At 31.9% G+C, this 17453-nt stretch overlaps 4 protein-coding genes across 4 annotated transcripts; 3 read left to right on the top strand and 1 right to left on the bottom strand.

Annotated features, from left to right (window-relative positions):
• The first annotated feature begins 427 nt into the window (after positions 1-427).
• On the top strand, positions 428-3643 carry LOC116779043 (endoribonuclease CG2145-like). The gene is made up of 7 exons (XM_032673187.2): positions 428-671; positions 1388-2273; positions 2354-2465; positions 2657-2741; positions 2948-3091; positions 3201-3289; positions 3360-3643. Exons 1-7 carry the CDS (start codon positions 626-628, stop codon positions 3591-3593), a joined length of 1596 nt encoding a protein of 531 aa, XP_032529078.2. The 5' UTR covers positions 428-625; the 3' UTR covers positions 3594-3643.
• Positions 3644-5230: 1587 nt separating this feature from the next.
• Positions 5231-12050, top strand: LOC116777786 (5'-nucleotidase domain-containing protein 3). Its single transcript, XM_032671509.2, has 9 exons — positions 5231-5598; positions 5671-5846; positions 5923-6150; positions 6864-6998; positions 8012-8169; positions 9024-9210; positions 9508-9648; positions 10273-10424; positions 10993-12050. The coding sequence occupies exons 1-9, from the start codon at positions 5442-5444 to the stop codon at positions 11195-11197; spliced, it is 1539 nt and encodes a 512-aa protein (XP_032527400.2). The 5' UTR covers positions 5231-5441; the 3' UTR covers positions 11198-12050.
• LOC116777798 (endoribonuclease CG2145-like) lies at positions 12046-15231 on the bottom strand. The gene is made up of 6 exons (XM_032671521.2): positions 14792-15231; positions 14368-14479; positions 13398-13482; positions 12781-12933; positions 12458-12546; positions 12046-12381 (listed from the first exon to the last, which is right to left on the bottom strand). Exons 1-6 carry the CDS (start codon positions 15163-15165, stop codon positions 12145-12147), a joined length of 1050 nt encoding a protein of 349 aa, XP_032527412.1. The 5' UTR covers positions 15166-15231; the 3' UTR covers positions 12046-12144.
• Positions 15232-16326: 1095 nt separating this feature from the next.
• On the top strand, positions 16327-17332 carry LOC116777807 (gamete and mating-type specific protein A-like). The gene is made up of 2 exons (XM_032671533.2): positions 16327-16503; positions 16802-17332. The coding sequence occupies exons 1-2, from the start codon at positions 16455-16457 to the stop codon at positions 17209-17211; spliced, it is 459 nt and encodes a 152-aa protein (XP_032527424.2). The 5' UTR covers positions 16327-16454; the 3' UTR covers positions 17212-17332.
• The last annotated feature ends 121 nt before the right edge of the window (positions 17333-17453 follow it).

Below are 17453 nucleotides of genomic sequence, written 5' to 3'. Positions count from 1 at the left end.
GTTTATAATATTGATCGTTTAGACACGAAACTGTATACATAACTTAAGAAAAAAATATTTAAATCTCTTATTTCTCTTTTCAAAACTTATTAATGGTGAGACAAATATTTAATTACCATTAAAGAAAGAAATAGTGGTTCAAAATCGAGTAACATACTGAGCAAGTATTTAATGAGTGTATGATTAATAAATATATTTATATATACTTAGGTATATAAGTTCAGCCAAAACTAAATCAAATATAATAGTAAGATATGGTAAAACAAAACCTATTATTTGTAAGTTCCGCTTTATATAAATCTTTTAGGATATCCGTTAGATTTTTGTTCAACTTTTATGTTATTTGGAACGCACTTTATACGTTTATTATTAAAAGACAACAGCCTCGATATTGATGATGCAAGATCTTTTTGAAGTTTGCGTAATTATTCATTTTTTACAGTACGTTCACATCTCACAAGACTCCCTGACGTTAAACACATTCGTCTCCTCTTTGTAAAGGTCCTGGTTGTTACATTTAACTATGTAAACAAAGCAACGGTCTACAGGCGTTAAGTTGTTGTAATAAAACTAGTCAACATTGCTTTCTAATTTTATATAGATCGAGGAAAGGCTGGAAAGTGACATGAAATTATTTACGTTATTTATATTTGTTCTTCATATTAGTTTAGGTGAGCATAACTATTTATATATTTTATTGTTTTTAACGTTTATCAAATGATTAGAAATGTTAAAAAGTCAAGGGTATCGGGTGAGCGATGTTTGTTTCTTTATGTTATTTTATTTTGTTATATACTAAGATGTGCTTTAGTGCCATTTTAGTAATTCCTTGAATTTTTTCCTTCTGCATACCACAGAACAAATAAAATGTATAAGTAGTTGTAAATTAAAAAAAACATGTAGTTAATTAAAATAGTTAAGGTAAATTCATATAAATTTATTTTCTGCATCTTATTTCGTAAGAGAAGAAATATAGTTATCTCTTTTGGAGGGATTTAAAATATATTTTTTCTGCTTAAACAGTAGTTTAGAAATTAAGTTTTCGTCATTTATCTGTCACGCACGAAATAATGGATTGAATCAAAAAGTATTCTTTTTGCAATCTCTTACCAATTTTCTTTTCAAGAACTTTTTGAAAGCAAATACGTAATTTTGAAGATTTTTTGATCTGCTGTGGGTTCTTATGCATATCGAGCGTCTTTAAGTAGAATTTTATTTCATTAGTTTTTCTGTGAAGAAGTAAAAATATTTACACATGAGTCCATTTTGACATATTTTCTAATTGATAATGTTAGGAGGAGAAAATTCAATCTATTTTGTGAGAGCGCATGTTTTTATGGTAAATTATTGATAAGTAGTAAGTCAGTAATTTGCTTTTTTATTACAGGTTTTAACAAAGTACAAAGATATAATCCAAGTAGCGACTTTTTACTTCACGAAGCTGGTGTTCCAGCACCAGACTTTAAAAATAACTATGCATCCCAATTTCCCAGTTTACCATCAGCAAAACCTTCTGTACCTACCAGTCCTACAAATAATTTAGTGACTACCGCAAAACCACAACAAACTGGTAAAAGAGACTATGTAGCAACGCAAATATCCACCAAAAATCCAGCGACGGCAGTAACGACACCCAAGACACAACTAAGCACCGCGGTTACCCCAAATCCATCCAGACGAGACTATGTAGCGCCGCAATTCCCTACTGCCAAACCACTCACAACCCAAAAACAGTACTCTAATTCACCTACTGTGGTGACACAAAAAACACCTTCTCCAAAAAGAGATTATGTTGCACCAAATTTACCCAAAGACAATCGTCAAACACCTGGAAAGGTAAAGGACCTTATAAACTTTTATGACAGTAAATCACAGGGCGTCTCCACACCAACTAGGAGTCCCAGTTACAGTTCAGTTTTAGGAGGAAAGGGAACCCAATCCACAATAGCAACAAATCCCACGCCAAAGCCTATGAGTTTTAGTTCTGTAGTATCAGGACCGAAGAAACCGAGTACTGGACCATCGAGTTCGGCCTCTTTAACCCCGACTAACCCATCTAAACCAGCGCCCACAAATTTGCCAACAAATGTCGTTTTACCTAGCTCGTTATCTAACAACCAAGGCCCTAATTCGAATAGCCTAACCGATGTAGAGTTACAAAATGTTAGCGAAGAATTATTGCGAAAAGATGTTAATAATGCAGCAAAGTACATTACGATCTCGTATCAGGAGAAGACCACGTCCATGTCAAAAGATGATAAATCTCCTTTGCCGTATGTAAATTCAAACAAAATTATTCATTGTTGACATTTTCCTATTATAAATATATCCTTATATGTGTTATGTTTACCAGATTACTCACCATTACACCTGACGCGTGGAAAATATCGACGATAGAGAAATTTATACCGCTATTAGATAATTACGAAAGAGATACCCTTGTCAATGAATATGTTACACCGCAGGTAATATTCTTCTTATTAAAAAATTATTGATTTGGGGATGTTGAGGACATAAAACTAATTTATAACTCTCAGTATTAATCACATTTGTAGTCAAAATTTGAACTCATAATAGTGAATAAATTACTTATCTACTGGTTATTACATTAAGTTAACTAGGTATATGTAATAATTAAATACTATTTTTATTGCAGGAACGAAACGAAGAAAACGCTTTTATGGATGCTATTATGACCACGAGTGTTATTCGGCATCTAATGACCTTCTTGAAGGACAAAGGTAAATTGCAAAAGAGGTAATACGCCTTATTTATAGCAATTTTTCATTGATAATTCTTCGCACCTGGCTGTATCAGCGTAGATTAATAATAGAAAACTTGCAACAGTTGGTATTTAGTTTGTGGGTACGAACTTATTATAAGGCTGTACCCTCGACGAGGTTTTGTTTCAAATTAAATAGGTTTACAAATTAATATTCCATTATAGGTTATGTTTCGCCCGATCCAAAGCTGCAAAGAGATTTTCTAAAACAGATATGGTTTGGATTATATTCAAGAGGTAAAGGTAAAATCAGCAGTTCAGGATTCGAACATATTTTTGTTTCTGAACTTAAAAATGGAGAAGTGTCAGGTAAAATAATGCTTATAGAAAATGATTTATATCTTTAAAAAATATATAAATTAATAGCCAGATCCAAAATCCAGGCCTTTTATTAATTTTTTTGTTTTATATGTAACAGGACTCCACAATTGGATATACTTTTCAAGAGAGGAAGTGGCAAACCGTGTTAACTATCTAGGTTACTTGAAAAATCTTCAATTAAGTGATGTAAGTTAATTTTTAAAATAGTTTTTGTAAAATGACATAAACATAACCATATTTATTTCTTTATTTTTAGAAGGGAGCCATTATTAAAATGCATTTCAATCAACAAGGGGTTGATAAACCTGTGGATACAATGTTTATTGGCACTTCGCCTGAATTAGAAATGGCGTTGTATACTCTGTGCTACGTCACAAGAGTCGATAAAGATTGCAATCTTAAATTGGGAACAAAAGATGTGAATATAGTAACTCATAACTACAGATACCGTAGTAAGAATTACATTGGAAGTGCTTACCCTCAAATATAAGTTGATTATAGATCAAATTTTTATGATAGAATAAAATTATTAACTATTTTTCTATTCGTTTTAATAAAAATTAAAAAAAAATGTGTGTTTCATTCTATAATTGTAATATATCCTTTTCTACTTTTTACAATGACAGACATTTTTTATTTAAATATGGAATCATAATGATAAAACCCAATTTACAATCATCTAGTGAAAGTATACGTAAATAACTACTTCAACTTTTCAGAATCTTAGCATTAAACATAAATTAAGGGAATTATAGCATACGATAGTGCTCCAAAAAGTTAAAAAAAGCTGTCAAATATCAAGGAAAATCTTAAATGAAAAAAAATAAAGGGGCTAAAAATATATACTTTTATCCTTTCCACATTTCCCCCCTCCCGGTGACGCTGTAAAAGGGCTAACAGCTAAAGACAAGTCGAAACTAAATATATATATATATATATATATATCTTATTTATTGAAGATAATAAACTACCACTAAATATGATATTGTACGAGACTATAAATGTTTTAATCTACTGCTAATTTTGGGTTGTATTAACTGTAATAAAATGTGTTTTTGCATCTGTATACGGTATATTGACATAAAAATTTATCTGACGAAATGTTTTTTTTAATAACAGTCTTCAGTGGACTAAATAAGCTATAGTATTTTTTTTTCATTTCTTAATTGTGTATATATAATTGAAATAAGGATTTGGTATATTTTTTAAGACTGGTTGAATTTATTTTTTTACAGATTAAGATGGCAAAACTGTTGATCTTAGATTAAAACAACAGATTAATCGTAGAAGTTTCAATAATAAAAAGAAACTAATCGATTATTATAAATTTGTGAACTTATGTAGTTAAATTCGTTTATCAAGATAAACTTTTGTCAAGTTAACTCGAGAAATTAGAAATAGCATATCCGCAATTTCAATTTCACGAGAGAGAGAGAGAGAATGCTCGTGAAATGAATTCTATCGATATCGATGATCAAAATGTCTGTTAAGAATGAAATCTTTATATAATATAGAAGTTTTTACAATTGATACATTTATCTTTATTAAAATATATTAATTAAACTTTGAAACATTTCTTTTGCCAGCCGTGTCTATTTGCTCCTTTGACTGCATTTTGATACATTATCTTACTTACACTAATCGTCGGTTAATTCTTTAATTGTGAGAAAAAAATCTTATTTTTAAATAACCTATCAAAGCCTATTTTGAATTTTGAAATAGTATTCCTTAGAATCTTCAACTTTATTTCTCATATTGTTTATTAATGGTTCAATTTAAGTGAGTTAGTGAGTCATACATAAATAACAATGCTAACAATTCAAATACAAATTATATAAAATTTGATAAATTGCTAATATAATATACTACAGAAGTTGAGTGATTTTTTAAATAAATTCGTTGTCGTTTACAATTGAACGCTTGTTTAAAGTGCCATTGAATGAGTACTTAAAAATAAAAACTACTATGTCTAAGCCAAGGAACTCGGCCGTCTCTTTTAGATAGATTTGTCTTCTATAATATAACCAACATAGTAAAATTCACTTCTAAAGTGGTAACACTGACTATTTTTGTTATCTCGTCTAATCTTTTACGAGCGCACAACGTCACCGGTCACCGTCAGTCTTCAGAAGACAGTTTTTTTAATGACGGACTGACGGTTATACGTGTGTTTGTGAATATGACATTTTCAATTTCTATAGTTAAATTATGCAACGTAAATCATTTGTTTTAAATCGTAATAGTTCGTGATAAAGTGTTTTAGATGTTTTAAGTTATCATTTCATTAATAATGGATAACATATAATTTTTTTTATTAAAAATCTAATAAACCGTGAATATGAATTTCCTAAATACATACTCGGTTGGCATTTTTAAATTAAATCGCAATTTATCACATAAAAATGTTATCAAATATTATTTTACATCAAAAAGTAGTTATTCTACACGTGAGTTATTAAAAGAGGCATATTGTCGTACAAAATTAAAATGTAGATGTAAGTAAACTTCGTATTAACAAAAAATGCTTCAATTAAAACTACATAATAAAATCTTTGTAAATATTGCAGCTAAAAAATTACCACAAGATGTGAACCCTCAAGGTGTTTTTGCTTGTAATGAGCTAGATCTTTCTGAAGTGAAGGTTTATGGATTTGATTATGACTACACACTGGCGCATTACAAACCATCTTTGGAACATCTGTTGTACAACCTTGGTAGAGATATGTTACTAAATAAGTATAAGGTAAATAATTTTTAGTTCTATAGAATATTTATAATTATTTCGTATCACAATAATTTATTCACCTCTAATATTTCAGTATCCGGCAGAGATATCAAAATTAGAATACAAACCCGACTTCGCGGTTCGAGGATTGCATTACGACATTGAAAAGGGTTTATTACTTAAACTGGATTCATTTTTGCAAATTCAATTCGGTGCTGTATACCGAGGTCTGACGCCAGTTTCAACGGAAGAGGTCCTGAAATTGTACAGAAATAGAATTATACCTATTGCTTACGTAGAAGGTGATACAAGAGTTCATAAGGTAAGCCATATGCCTTTTAAACATAGTACATTATGATTAAAATATTATTCTCCCCAACAATAGAATATCACTATTTAATTGCTCTCAATATAATTTTATTGTATAATAAGTTTTGTTGTATAAATTAATAATATATGTATAAATATTTATTTATACAACGACTTTTGAACATCAAGGCTCAATCAAATTTATGTTAATTAAATTGATATCGTAATTGGAAATTATAAAGATGAAAGGGAATTATATGAACATGTATTCTGAATGATCCAAACATGATTGTGGCACTTGTAAGCAATCATTTTATCCCCCAGCAATTGTCACTTCCTATAGCAATAGCACCGCTATTGTGTAGTAAATAATGCCATCTTTATTCACTGTGTTTTGCTTATGATAATTTCTATTTACAATGCTACTAATTGTACATTTATGTGTGCTAGATAATAAATTTTTTTTATTTGTCTTTAATAAATACATGTTTATATTTATAATCTGTTGGATACTGTACTTTGTGCTTTTTAAATTTAAGTATTTATTAAAAAATATATATATGTATAATTATGATAGTGATTTAAAATATTCAAGGAATATATGTATTATTTATCTTCATGTAAAAAAAAATTTGAAACAAAAAAAATATGAATGTTTTACCAAAAGTTGTCATATATTTTTTATATCTTATTATAATGAATTTATATTTGTCATATCATTCATAGGCAAATAGAGCGAAAATGGTGCATCTAGCAGATCTGTTCTCGGTGCCGGAAATGGGTCTATTATGTAATGTAGCTGAATTTTTTATCAAGAATCAAATAGAATATCACCCGGAAATTTTATTCTTAGATGTCAAGGTATGTATTCTATATTAATTTATTTTCTTTATCGATATAATAATTTCTATTAAGTGTTACTCTCGGCTAGTCTTGCATTATGCTTAAATATTATTGATAAGCAAGTTATGTAGCAGTTTATACTTATAAAATATTATGCATTTTTGTATTAAATGTGTAACAAAAAATAAAGACATCACTGTCAGGCGGTGAAGGACAACATTGTGGGAAAACCTGGAGTTATAATCTCAAATTATAAGTTTGAAATTGCCAATCTGCCTTGAGCAAGCGTGGTGATTAATGCTCTAACCTTCTCCATGTGAGAAGCGGCCTTTGCTTAGCAGTGAGCTCCGATAGGCTGGTGATGATAATGTAAAGAAATATGAAAATCGATTTCTGGCTATGATTTGGCTTGGGATTTCTGTCGTAATAGGAAAATTTTTGTAATAGAGAACCAATTCAAAAATTTTATCAACACCTTTACAAAATTTCGTATTTATAATAAAAGTATTGTAGTGGGAGCGAGATAAAAGATTTGGGCCTACTAATACTAAAAGATTTGGGCCTGTCCACAACTAACATCAGTTCACTCTTGGAACATACTTTGAAGGTAGCCCTAGTAGGTGCGTTTCAAAATTAGTTAGGTAGAGAGAGGAGCTTGGACGTTGGAGGTGACCGTTTAACGTTATATAGGGGCCCCTTAAACCTTCACCTGGGTCGCAAGTCCCAGGCACTGTTGAAACTCCCCTATATGCAAAGCGGCATCCGCATAGTTAATCCATGGAATGCTGAGAAGTTTCGTCTCTCTTATACATATGCAAATATTGTCTTTTCATATAATTTCCATTTTTTTTATATAAAGTTCCTCATATGACAAATGTACGCATTCTTATCAGTTCATTTCAAACAGACGCGTCCACGCACCAAGTATTCTGTTGAATAGCATTTTAATTTAATCTTATAATGAGTTCTTTAGTCAAACATGCGGCTCTTTGTTACTTTGGAGTTGATTTCAATTAGATTTTTCATTTCAGAACTCAGTCAAGAGCTGTCATCCGATCATGCATAAGATTGTAGCTCAGAACGTTGAAGAGTACATCCGACCCAATACTGACTTGAAGAGATACTTCCAGTTACTCCAAGACAACGACAAGAAGCTGTTCCTAGTAACAAACAGTCCGTACCACTTTGTGTAAGTCAATACAGTATTATTTTGACACAATCCTATGATATGAATGTTTTCTATATTCAAAATTGTACTTGCTACACATGCTCTGCCCCGTAACTCCGTCTAGGAGCTGTTATTTTATTTTATTTATAAAAATTTAAAATTATTACTAAAAATCTGATTAGATTTCTATAATTAGAATAGAATGAGTTACTCTTTATTGTATCAGCTTTATGGGCACTGCCAATGACTTCCATCAAAATCAGTCCAGCTGTTTAAGGGGTTTTATTTACAAGAAAAAAAAATCCTTTCCATAATTAAAAAAAAGAATAGAAGAGTAAGTCGCTCCTTATTGTATGAGCTATCTGCGTGCGAATAAGTCTCGTCACAAACGATCTTACTATTTCATATATAACCCGAAAGCGACTATTTTTATATTTCTAAACAGACAGCAATTTAATTTATTTGTATAGATTTTTTAAACGATAGCATCTTGTGGACGTGCCATGGAACAGGTTTAAGTAAAGACAAGGTTTTTTTATTTTGTGAATCTGATCTTTAACTTTAAAAATATTTATGATATAAGTATATATATATATATATATACACATGTTACCTTGAATTTGATCACCACAGTGTAATTGAAGCGTTAAAAATAAAACAATAAATACTTACAAGCAAATGTGTTATATTTTAATAAAAAAATACAAAATTACATGTCTTTTCTTAAAGACGTAGTTTTTAAATTAATGGAAGCAATCTATACATTTTAAAACTATATTAACTTTCTGTACAAAAGAAACTGAAGCCAAATAAAACGGTGGCTAATATAATTTGATCTGACATATCTAATGTTCTGTATGTGTGTTTGTGTCTAGTAACGCTGGTATGGAGATGCTGGTGGGCACCGAATGGAGGGATTACTTCGACGTCGTCATAGTTAACGCCAACAAGCCAAAGTTTTTCACCGAAGTCTCTCGTCCTATACGGGTCTTCGACAAAAACGCCAACACTCACATCTGGGAGAAGGTCACATCTTTAGAGAAGGGAATCATTTATTACGAGGTATATATTTATAGTTATATATTTCTTCATGTACTCACTGTATTTATCTACTTCACTAACTTCAGTTAATATTAAGTATATACACGTGTATTGTGTACACACCTTCATATAAAATAATACTCGAAATGGCTGCTAAAAAATTTTCAAACATAACATGCGTTAGTAAAATTATTTGCTGAACTACTTTAAAAATATCCCCTGCATGAAATTATTATTGTGTATTATTACATTTAAATTTAAACAGTTTATTCCTCTACTTGTAATACATATTTAATGTATGCGTAATTTGTGTTCCAGGGTACAGTGAAGCAGCTGCAGGAGTTGACGGGCTGGAGTGGGCATCAGGTGCTGTATTTCGGCGATCATCCGTACAGTGACCTGGCGGACGTGACCCTGGAACACGGCTGGCGGACGGGCGCCATCATCAACGAACTCACAGTATACATCACATGCTCAGAACATATTCAATATAGCAGGACGAATTTGATACTGGCGACGTATACAATGAGGCCACGCCCAAAATGGCGGCTCGATTCTTTAAAACCGCTTATATTTCTGAACGTGATTTTCTAATTAAAAAATGAAGTTATCTAGACATAGTATCGTGAATAAACTTTATGTTACAACGCGAAGCTATGAGAATTAATAGTATTTTAAATCGCTGTTATAAATATCTGTACCTGAGAATCACATCACATATACCACTATATACTATATAGTACTAGACGAAGCTCATACATTAAGTCCTTATAAGTTAAATACTTTTTGACAAATTACTTTTTGCAGCCTTGTCCGTTTATTGTGTAGAGTTCCATATTTAAATTTTGGCGGGAATATATATATATAGAGTGTGTGTGTGTGTGTGTTACTTGTAAACGTAGTTCATGTTTCTTTCATCAAGCAAATTTTCACTCCAAATATTTTCCTTAGGAAACAATGAGCTGATTTATAACAATTATTACATTTGGCTTCGCTAAATTTATTTTTCAATTTTATTTCTATTGAGTGAATCAAACGTAAATGAATTGAATATAGTCATTATAACCAGACTTCTTTTATCAGCACGAAATAAACACACTCAACACGGAGACCTTCAAGCGTAACGCGAATTGGCTTCAAATGCTGACCCAGTTGATAGAGGACCACCAGGACTATAAGGAACCTGAGGCGATGCAGGTCATTGCTGACTGGATGGCCGAAAGGGACTACCTCAGGTAATTGTAATATGAATGCATATAAGGAGCATCACATCAAAATTCAACCATAAACACATGTCGATAAGATTGAAAATTACAAATTCACTAAACCGATCGATAACAAGTCGGCCAAAGAAATGTATGTTTCCATCAATATTTTAAATTGTTAAACCAGTCCAATGTCAACTACTATCATAAATATATGCTACCAATTGGGAAAGCTTATAGCTGAAAGTAAGATCCGAATTTTTTTTAATTATCTGTGTACCATGATGCCAACAATTTTGTTATTACCACGCAAGCAAAGCCACGGATTTAAGAAAAGAATGGATTGGCAGGTAAACATGAATATATACTAAGAGTGACATAGAATAGAAGTTTATAAATAAAAAAAAATATGTAGAATAAGAATTAAGATGACAAAACATAACAGTGTTTATTTAAGATCATTAGTATAAAACCTTCTTAGTACTTAATGAAACTATTTGTTATGTTTAAAACTAGCTGCTTTCTTTTTGAAAGGCATATATATGAAATCAGTAGGGCTGCCAAAAATTATTTCATTATATATAGTCGTGTGTTTCAGAAATTCGACCAAATCGGTGTTCAACAAGCAGTTCGGCAGCGTGTTCCGGACGTATCACAACCCTACGTATTTCTCCCGGCGTTTGTTCAGGTTCGCTGATATTTACACATCCAACATAAGGAACCTACTTCAATTCTCGCTGACGCACACGTTTTACCCACGCCGCGGGGTCATGCCGCACGAATATGGATCTTATTTCGTCTAGATAAGGTTAATTTTGAATTGTAGTGATAAGTTTATATGGATCTATATATATGATCTAAGATATCATTTTTCTACATAGAAATAATTCTTTATTTTACTAGTCTTATATAAAATCAATCAGAATTTCCTACATTACTATTAGTTGAAAAATGTTTTACGGAATTTTTCGGAATATTACGGAATATGAACTATTAAGAGTGTACAAATATATATATACTGTACAAAAATGCTTCGCATTTACCCTGAAGGAATATGCAGTATTATATGCTTAAACTCGTATGTTTTCATATGAATCCTGTAGATTTCTCGACAAAGTATTCCTTGCAGCTCTAGTCATGTATAGATAACAGAATAATGAAAGTATTTTTTTCATTGACTCCACTTTTTATAACAGCTTTATTGGATATTACTAGATAATATCTATAATTAAGCAAATTAAGATCCCTCTACACCTTTTATTACTCTACATATTTTTGCTTCATAGTATTGTGAAATCAGTTATTTTTAAATATAACATATATTTTATAAGGTTACGTTTCTTATTTTGCGATTTTAATATGTTTTTTTGTTTGCAGTTATAGGATGTATTATTTTATAGCGTCATTAATTATGTTTGAGACTGATTTGGTCATATCGTAATGTAATGGAAACAACAAAAGACCCTCGGACGTTATTATATAGGATTTTGAAAAGGATATTGTTATTTTTTTTTTTTTTTTGAATAACTATTGTTATTGATGTTAAATCACGATGCGACTTTGTAATGTATTTTAAAAATAATTAAAAAAAAAATCCGTGTCGGTTTAGATGCAATTGTGCCATGTGTTAGACAATAAACGTACCAGAGAAAATGATTTACAGTTTTATTTATTTATTAACAGATGTCAATAATAAAGATATGTAATCTGCGACTATGGCTAACATAATCTGTGATTTCAAATTTGGAACTTAAAAAACTGGATATGCGGTGTCAATGACCACGAGGTTTTCAGCCTTTATTGTTTTTGTTTGAATGCTGAATGGGATATTATTGTAGCGCAGATTACAGGGACGGTTTGGTCTCGCCATGAAGCACAGCGTGTACAAAGCTACTTCAAGCTCGGGGGAAGTCCCCACAAACATTGTTATTTCCGGCGCGTCCTTCGTTTCGCTGAGAACCGAGTGTTGTTTTAGAATCATCCCTTTCTGTAAAAAATAATAATAATATTAGTATTAAAATTCAATAAATTTTATTTTTTATAAAGCATGTTTAACTACTCACTCCGGAAAGGTCGAGTTTGTTAATGTATCCCAAATAGTTGGCTTTATTGTCGAGCTCGCGTTTTGCGAAGAATAACCAGCTGTGTAAACCTGAAATTTAATATTATTTAATCTGTGTTAAATTTTAAAAATATTTAATAAAGGATTTAAGATTTTTATTTATATAACATGATATTTCTATCATAGTTTAACTTATTTGAATCACAAAAAGGTTTCACTTAAACGTAGTTGACCACCCTAATATTATACCAACCACCTTTGAATTTGTTGCCATAGATTAAAATTAAATGTCGTGGAAGAGGCAAATTAATCTGAGATTTTTACCTAAAACATCATTGGACTTGAGTTCAGCCATGAAGATATTTTCGAAGGCACAGCTACACTTGCACAGACCGGTCCAGTGTCGAGCGTACTTCGTGAACCAGATCTTCTTCAATAATTCAACTTGTTCATTGTACTCGTTCATTTGATTGAGTCCTGAATTTGAAGATGTACAATATTTATCTTATTTAAACCATTTATGAGTCTACCGATAATTGTAAGTGGTTTAATTACACTAACGTAGTAAAAAAAACAAATATTTACTCGACTCCAGTTTGAAAGTAAGCCGGACGTCATTTTACAACACGATTTTCATCCTTACTAAGGCTTAGAAAACAAAACAAGTATGTCGCTTCACATAACTCACGATTTCAAAGCTTATAAATAGCAGACCTCTTTTTATGAAATCATTATGATTGATAAAAATCCAATCAAAGCAAATCTAAAGGGCAAGTAGGATATTTCTGAACGATTATACAATTCCAAATTCAAATTCATATATCTCTTTGTTTTGTTATCGTTTAAATACTTATTCTCGTCACTTACAGTATATGTTTATCGCGTAATTGGCTACCATGATGAGATCACGTACGTTAACTAATGTTACCAATGTTGCTCACCTTTACTGACGAGCAAAGACATTAAACTCCTCATGGGTCCCGTCGCTAGTATAGTATTGATAAATGTTATCTGCTCCGTTTCCTCCTGAAGTTATAAATATATGGGAATTGTAATGGCATAATAATGATATTAAAAAACAGATCTCTTTTTAATTGATTTTAGGTAGGAATGAATTTACCCTCAAAAGGAATGTTTGCTGTAGGTAAAATACACAGAATTTTTTATTCAAGGGTTACACATCTACATCTATTGTTTATAATTTAATTGCTTTTCTATTTATGTTCTTTATAGTTATCATAGCTTAAAAAATGTTGCAATCAATAAATAATTTATAAACAATTATACTTCATTAAAAAATATTTTGCAATAAGATGTGTAGAATTACTTGTTTCTCTGTGTTTGTCCGAGTGCCCAAAGAGGTATGTGCACACGCTAATAAGCCCTAACAGTTTGTCGGATTTCATAATATGAGATGTATTGACATATATATATTTCCGAGACAGAAAATGCTTCAAAAATGCTATTGTTTTGCTAATTATTGCTTAATGAAGTAAATAGGTAACAATTAAAGCGATGTTTATACACTTTCCAACTCGTTTATTTTATATGGTTTTATATAAGATGAAATAGTAATTAATGTCATTAAAAGGTATACCCAAAAGCACCTATAAATTAGAACTTCGACTAATTCTATATAATATTTGTGTCCAAACTTATTGAAGTTATATGTTTCTATTGTCTGAATTTTTTTTGGAAGGAAAAAGGGTGAAGTGAAGCTCTAGGTGGAGCAGACACGACGAGTGGACCAATATTTCATATCAACTGTGTAGAACTTATATACGTTCGTGCAAGCATTGCGCGGTCTTTGTGCGTTTCGTGTAAAATATAACACATCATTAAAGCAACTATGAACCCAGTTATCAGTTATAAATTTGATTATGAACTACATATACACACATATATACTTACATTAGGTGTCACGAATTCTGGTCGTATAACATTTTTGTGATAATTGTCAAAAAGCGCCACGAACGGTCGGATAGTTGGTCCATTCCAAACATTCTCTGGCACGTTCAGGAGGCTGTAATAATTTACGATTCCGTTTTATTGTTTAGTCAAATAGATGTTGTTAACTAGCAGTACAGCGGTTTGTTTATCTCTCGACCCCGTTGATGACCCATTAATATACATTTCGCCACGCGTCTCGCATAATATCTGATTAAACTATTTCGTATGTACATCTAGAATAAATTTGAATTTTAATGAAATTATTTATAAACATGGATAATATGAAATCTATGAAACACTTGAGTTCATTCTATGGATGACAGGATGGATTAAAATAAACTAAGCAGATAATATATTACGTTAATAGTATTTAGGTGTTACTTACTGTGTTTGCGCTTCGTCGTTCTTAGACATGGGGCTGGTTTTGCCTTGCAAATTGACCTGGATGTAGTTGAATGCATTATTGACGTCCGCATTAAACATTTCCTCGCTGACGCGAAGCAGGTCTTCGTCACTAGTGGAGTCTTGTACTTGGCGTAACATTTCTTCGTAACTCTTCTTCTTGGCGTAGTCGACGACCCCACCCACAACGGTACCGATTTGCTGCAAGGTGTTCGTAGCGGTGTTACCTTGTTGACCAGTGACTGAATTACTTATCAGGTTAGGGAGAATGCTGTTGAAGATCTGGCCAGCAGCTGATGCTATATCATCAGCTTGGCTGGCAACGACGCAGAAAAGAAGAATTAACGCCAGCTTCATCCTGGACAAATGTTACGTTCAAAGTAACGCGATTACGGCGCACTAGTGATCTCAAGACCGGACTCGAGTAGGCGATACACACGACCTTTGGGTGACGTCATCTACAAATCTATACATGAGATATGGCATGTTATTAAGATTCAACCAGCGGCTTCACAGTTTAGGTTGCTGTGATTGTTCCGAATAGCTAATGTTAAAAAAGTAGTACCGTAAACAAATACGGCCTTGGTAATTCTACTTTTATGTTTATAGCGAATTGCGGAACGAATAAAGTTTTTAAAGTATTCATGTGCCATAGTGCCTTGGGAATAGAAAGAGCGCCTGTAGATTAAGTTTAGCAGTGATTTGAATAAAGCAATTACGACTTACAATAGTTTTACAAAGCTGATAGGTTTATTGCTATAATTATTTTGAAATGTTGATCATATTGAAACGTATTTAAAAACAAAATACCTTAGATGTATAACTAAAAAATTTACATTTTTTTCAAAAACTAGTACTAGATGATTCTGGAATTAAATTACTATTAACTTGTTATTGTGTACTTTTTTGGGTTTTTTGCTCCAAATAATCTCGGCCGCCTAAATGTCACTCTTCCAATAAATTTAAATTTCAAATAGCTGCAGATGAAAGCACTCGAGCAATGCAACTCGCGTGTTCAAACGTGATGGAAAATCGCATTTTTATGTTTTATGCTTCAATTGAAAATTCTGTTGCTGTAGGATGTTCTCGTTATGAGAAGTTAATTGTTTGAATGATATAGATATTGTATAACACGTTTAATAAAGAACTTTTAGGAACTATCTTTTAATCGAGTTAAAAATTTAAATCGATTTTTTTTATGGAAAACGATGCTCTGCACGAAGGCGGAAAAATATTTTATGAAATGATTGCTCTTCTAAGGTTGCAATTGAGTTAATTTGCATCTCCGGATACAACAAATTTACACGTTTTCCTCGCGTTCCGTATACGACTAAAAGTTATAATAGTTTACAAAAAATTTAATTTAAGTGTTATAAAAATAAAGCATAAACAATTAAAAAACTTAAATATTTAAGAGGTTATATTTAACACTATTTAAAGTGAGCATAGATTTAATTACAGTATATCTGAATGCAAATGACAAGCTATCTTAAGGTCAACGGCAGAGGTCACTGTTTTGTTTGATATTACAATCCGATTCCGAGAAGCGTCTCGACCTCAAGCAGTACGAAATTTGCTGTAATATTTATTAGCATTCAAGACAGTACCATAGTGAAGTGCGTCGGACAATTTGCTGTGAGAAAAAAATGAAGTTGTTCACGTTTATTTTGTTTCTCGTCCTTTGTTACGCCGAATGTGAGTGTTTTCTTGGTTTTAATTTCAATTATGCTGAGATTAATAGACTTAGAGATTTCCACGAGGCTTATTCTGTTTGCTCCCACGACTTAAAGGCTCATTACGATATTCAAATGTAATGTTGATGCCATGTTAAAAAGCATAAGATTTTTTGGTATTTTCAATTCACTTTCTTTTTCGTTTTTGTTAAGACCCCTTTAGTTTATCAATAAAAATTAAATTACTTAGACATAGATTCATGTACTCTTTATATTTCTTGTGTTTAACTATATTTACTATCATCTGATATGTTTTACAGGTCGTAAAACATATGCGCCGATTGACAAAAATGCCAATCTCGCCTTCATCAATATGGAAAGTGGTGGCATTAGACCTCCTAACAACGCCCGCCCAGCATTAAGTCCAAGTCCACCACCTGCTGCAACTCAAGCACCTAAAGCACCTTTACCTCTACAGACAACCCCTCAACCAATTAAACCAGTCGTTTCACAACCGGTGAAGCCAGCGCCTGCAACCGTTAAACCTTCACAAGAATCTAAAAGTCCTAGTCAGATCACACCAAGACCGGTTTACCCTACGCCTGCTTCCAAACTGATAACAACTCCTGGACCTGGAAGTGTGAAACAGCTGGTAACCTTCTACGACAGTCAAGGCAAAGCGAGCCCGATACGTCCGTACTCCTACAGTCAGGCTGTAAAGCAAGGTTAACAAGAATCGTATAAGATGACATCACTCAAAAATTGACAACTGTCTGTGAAATCCATCGAATACTAGAATATTCAGTTATATTTAATTAAATTAAATTAAACACAATTAAACTCTTTTATTATTATGGTGTTTATTATAACCATGAGTTATTAAGCTTGTTTCTAAAGTCAACGTCGGCGCTATCGGACGGACACATCTCGTGTCATAACACTCGCATTAAGGTAAAGCATTGTGAGCCATCC

Source organism: Danaus plexippus, chromosome 6, assembly GCF_018135715.1.
Source record: "Danaus plexippus chromosome 6, MEX_DaPlex, whole genome shotgun sequence".
Classification (NCBI taxonomy): domain Eukaryota; kingdom Metazoa; phylum Arthropoda; class Insecta; order Lepidoptera; family Nymphalidae; genus Danaus; species Danaus plexippus.
The sequence above is the reverse complement of the archived record's forward strand: the minus strand, read 5'-3'. Positions and strand labels throughout refer to the sequence as shown.

What these genes read in the sequence shown, in the direction of transcription:
- LOC116777786 (XM_032671509.2), top strand. Translation starts at nt 5,442, where the DNA reads ATGAATTTCCTAAATACATACTCGGTTGGCATTTTTAAATTAAATCGC. An exon ending in TGTTACTAAATAAGTATAAG is followed by an intron (nt 5,847 to 5,922) that starts GTAAATAATTTT and finishes CTAATATTTCAG; the next exon opens with TATCCGGCAGAGATATCAAA. An exon ending in AGGGAATCATTTATTACGAG is followed by an intron (nt 9,211 to 9,507) that starts GTATATATTTAT and finishes TTTGTGTTCCAG; the next exon opens with GGTACAGTGAAGCAGCTGCA.
- LOC116779043 (XM_032673187.2), top strand. Translation starts at nt 626, where the DNA reads ATGAAATTATTTACGTTATTTATATTTGTTCTTCATATTAGTTTAG. An exon ending in TGTTCTTCATATTAGTTTAG is followed by an intron (nt 672 to 1,387) that starts GTGAGCATAACT and finishes TTTTTATTACAG; the next exon opens with GTTTTAACAAAGTACAAAGA. An exon ending in TAAAAATGGAGAAGTGTCAG is followed by an intron (nt 3,092 to 3,200) that starts GTAAAATAATGC and finishes TATATGTAACAG; the next exon opens with GACTCCACAATTGGATATAC.
- LOC116777807 (XM_032671533.2), top strand. Translation starts at nt 16,455, where the DNA reads ATGAAGTTGTTCACGTTTATTTTGTTTCTCGTCCTTTGTTACGCCGAA. An exon ending in CGTCCTTTGTTACGCCGAAT is followed by an intron (nt 16,504 to 16,801) that starts GTGAGTGTTTTC and finishes TATGTTTTACAG; the next exon opens with GTCGTAAAACATATGCGCCG.
- LOC116777798 (XM_032671521.2), bottom strand. Translation starts at nt 15,165, where the DNA reads ATGAAGCTGGCGTTAATTCTTCTTTTCTGCGTCGTTGCCAGCCAAGCT. An exon ending in CAGAATTCGTGACACCTAAT is followed by an intron (nt 13,483 to 14,367) that starts GTAAGTATATAT and finishes TTATAACTTCAG; the next exon opens with GAGGAAACGGAGCAGATAAC. An exon ending in CAAGTCCAATGATGTTTTAG is followed by an intron (nt 12,547 to 12,780) that starts GTAAAAATCTCA and finishes ATTAAATTTCAG; the next exon opens with GTTTACACAGCTGGTTATTC.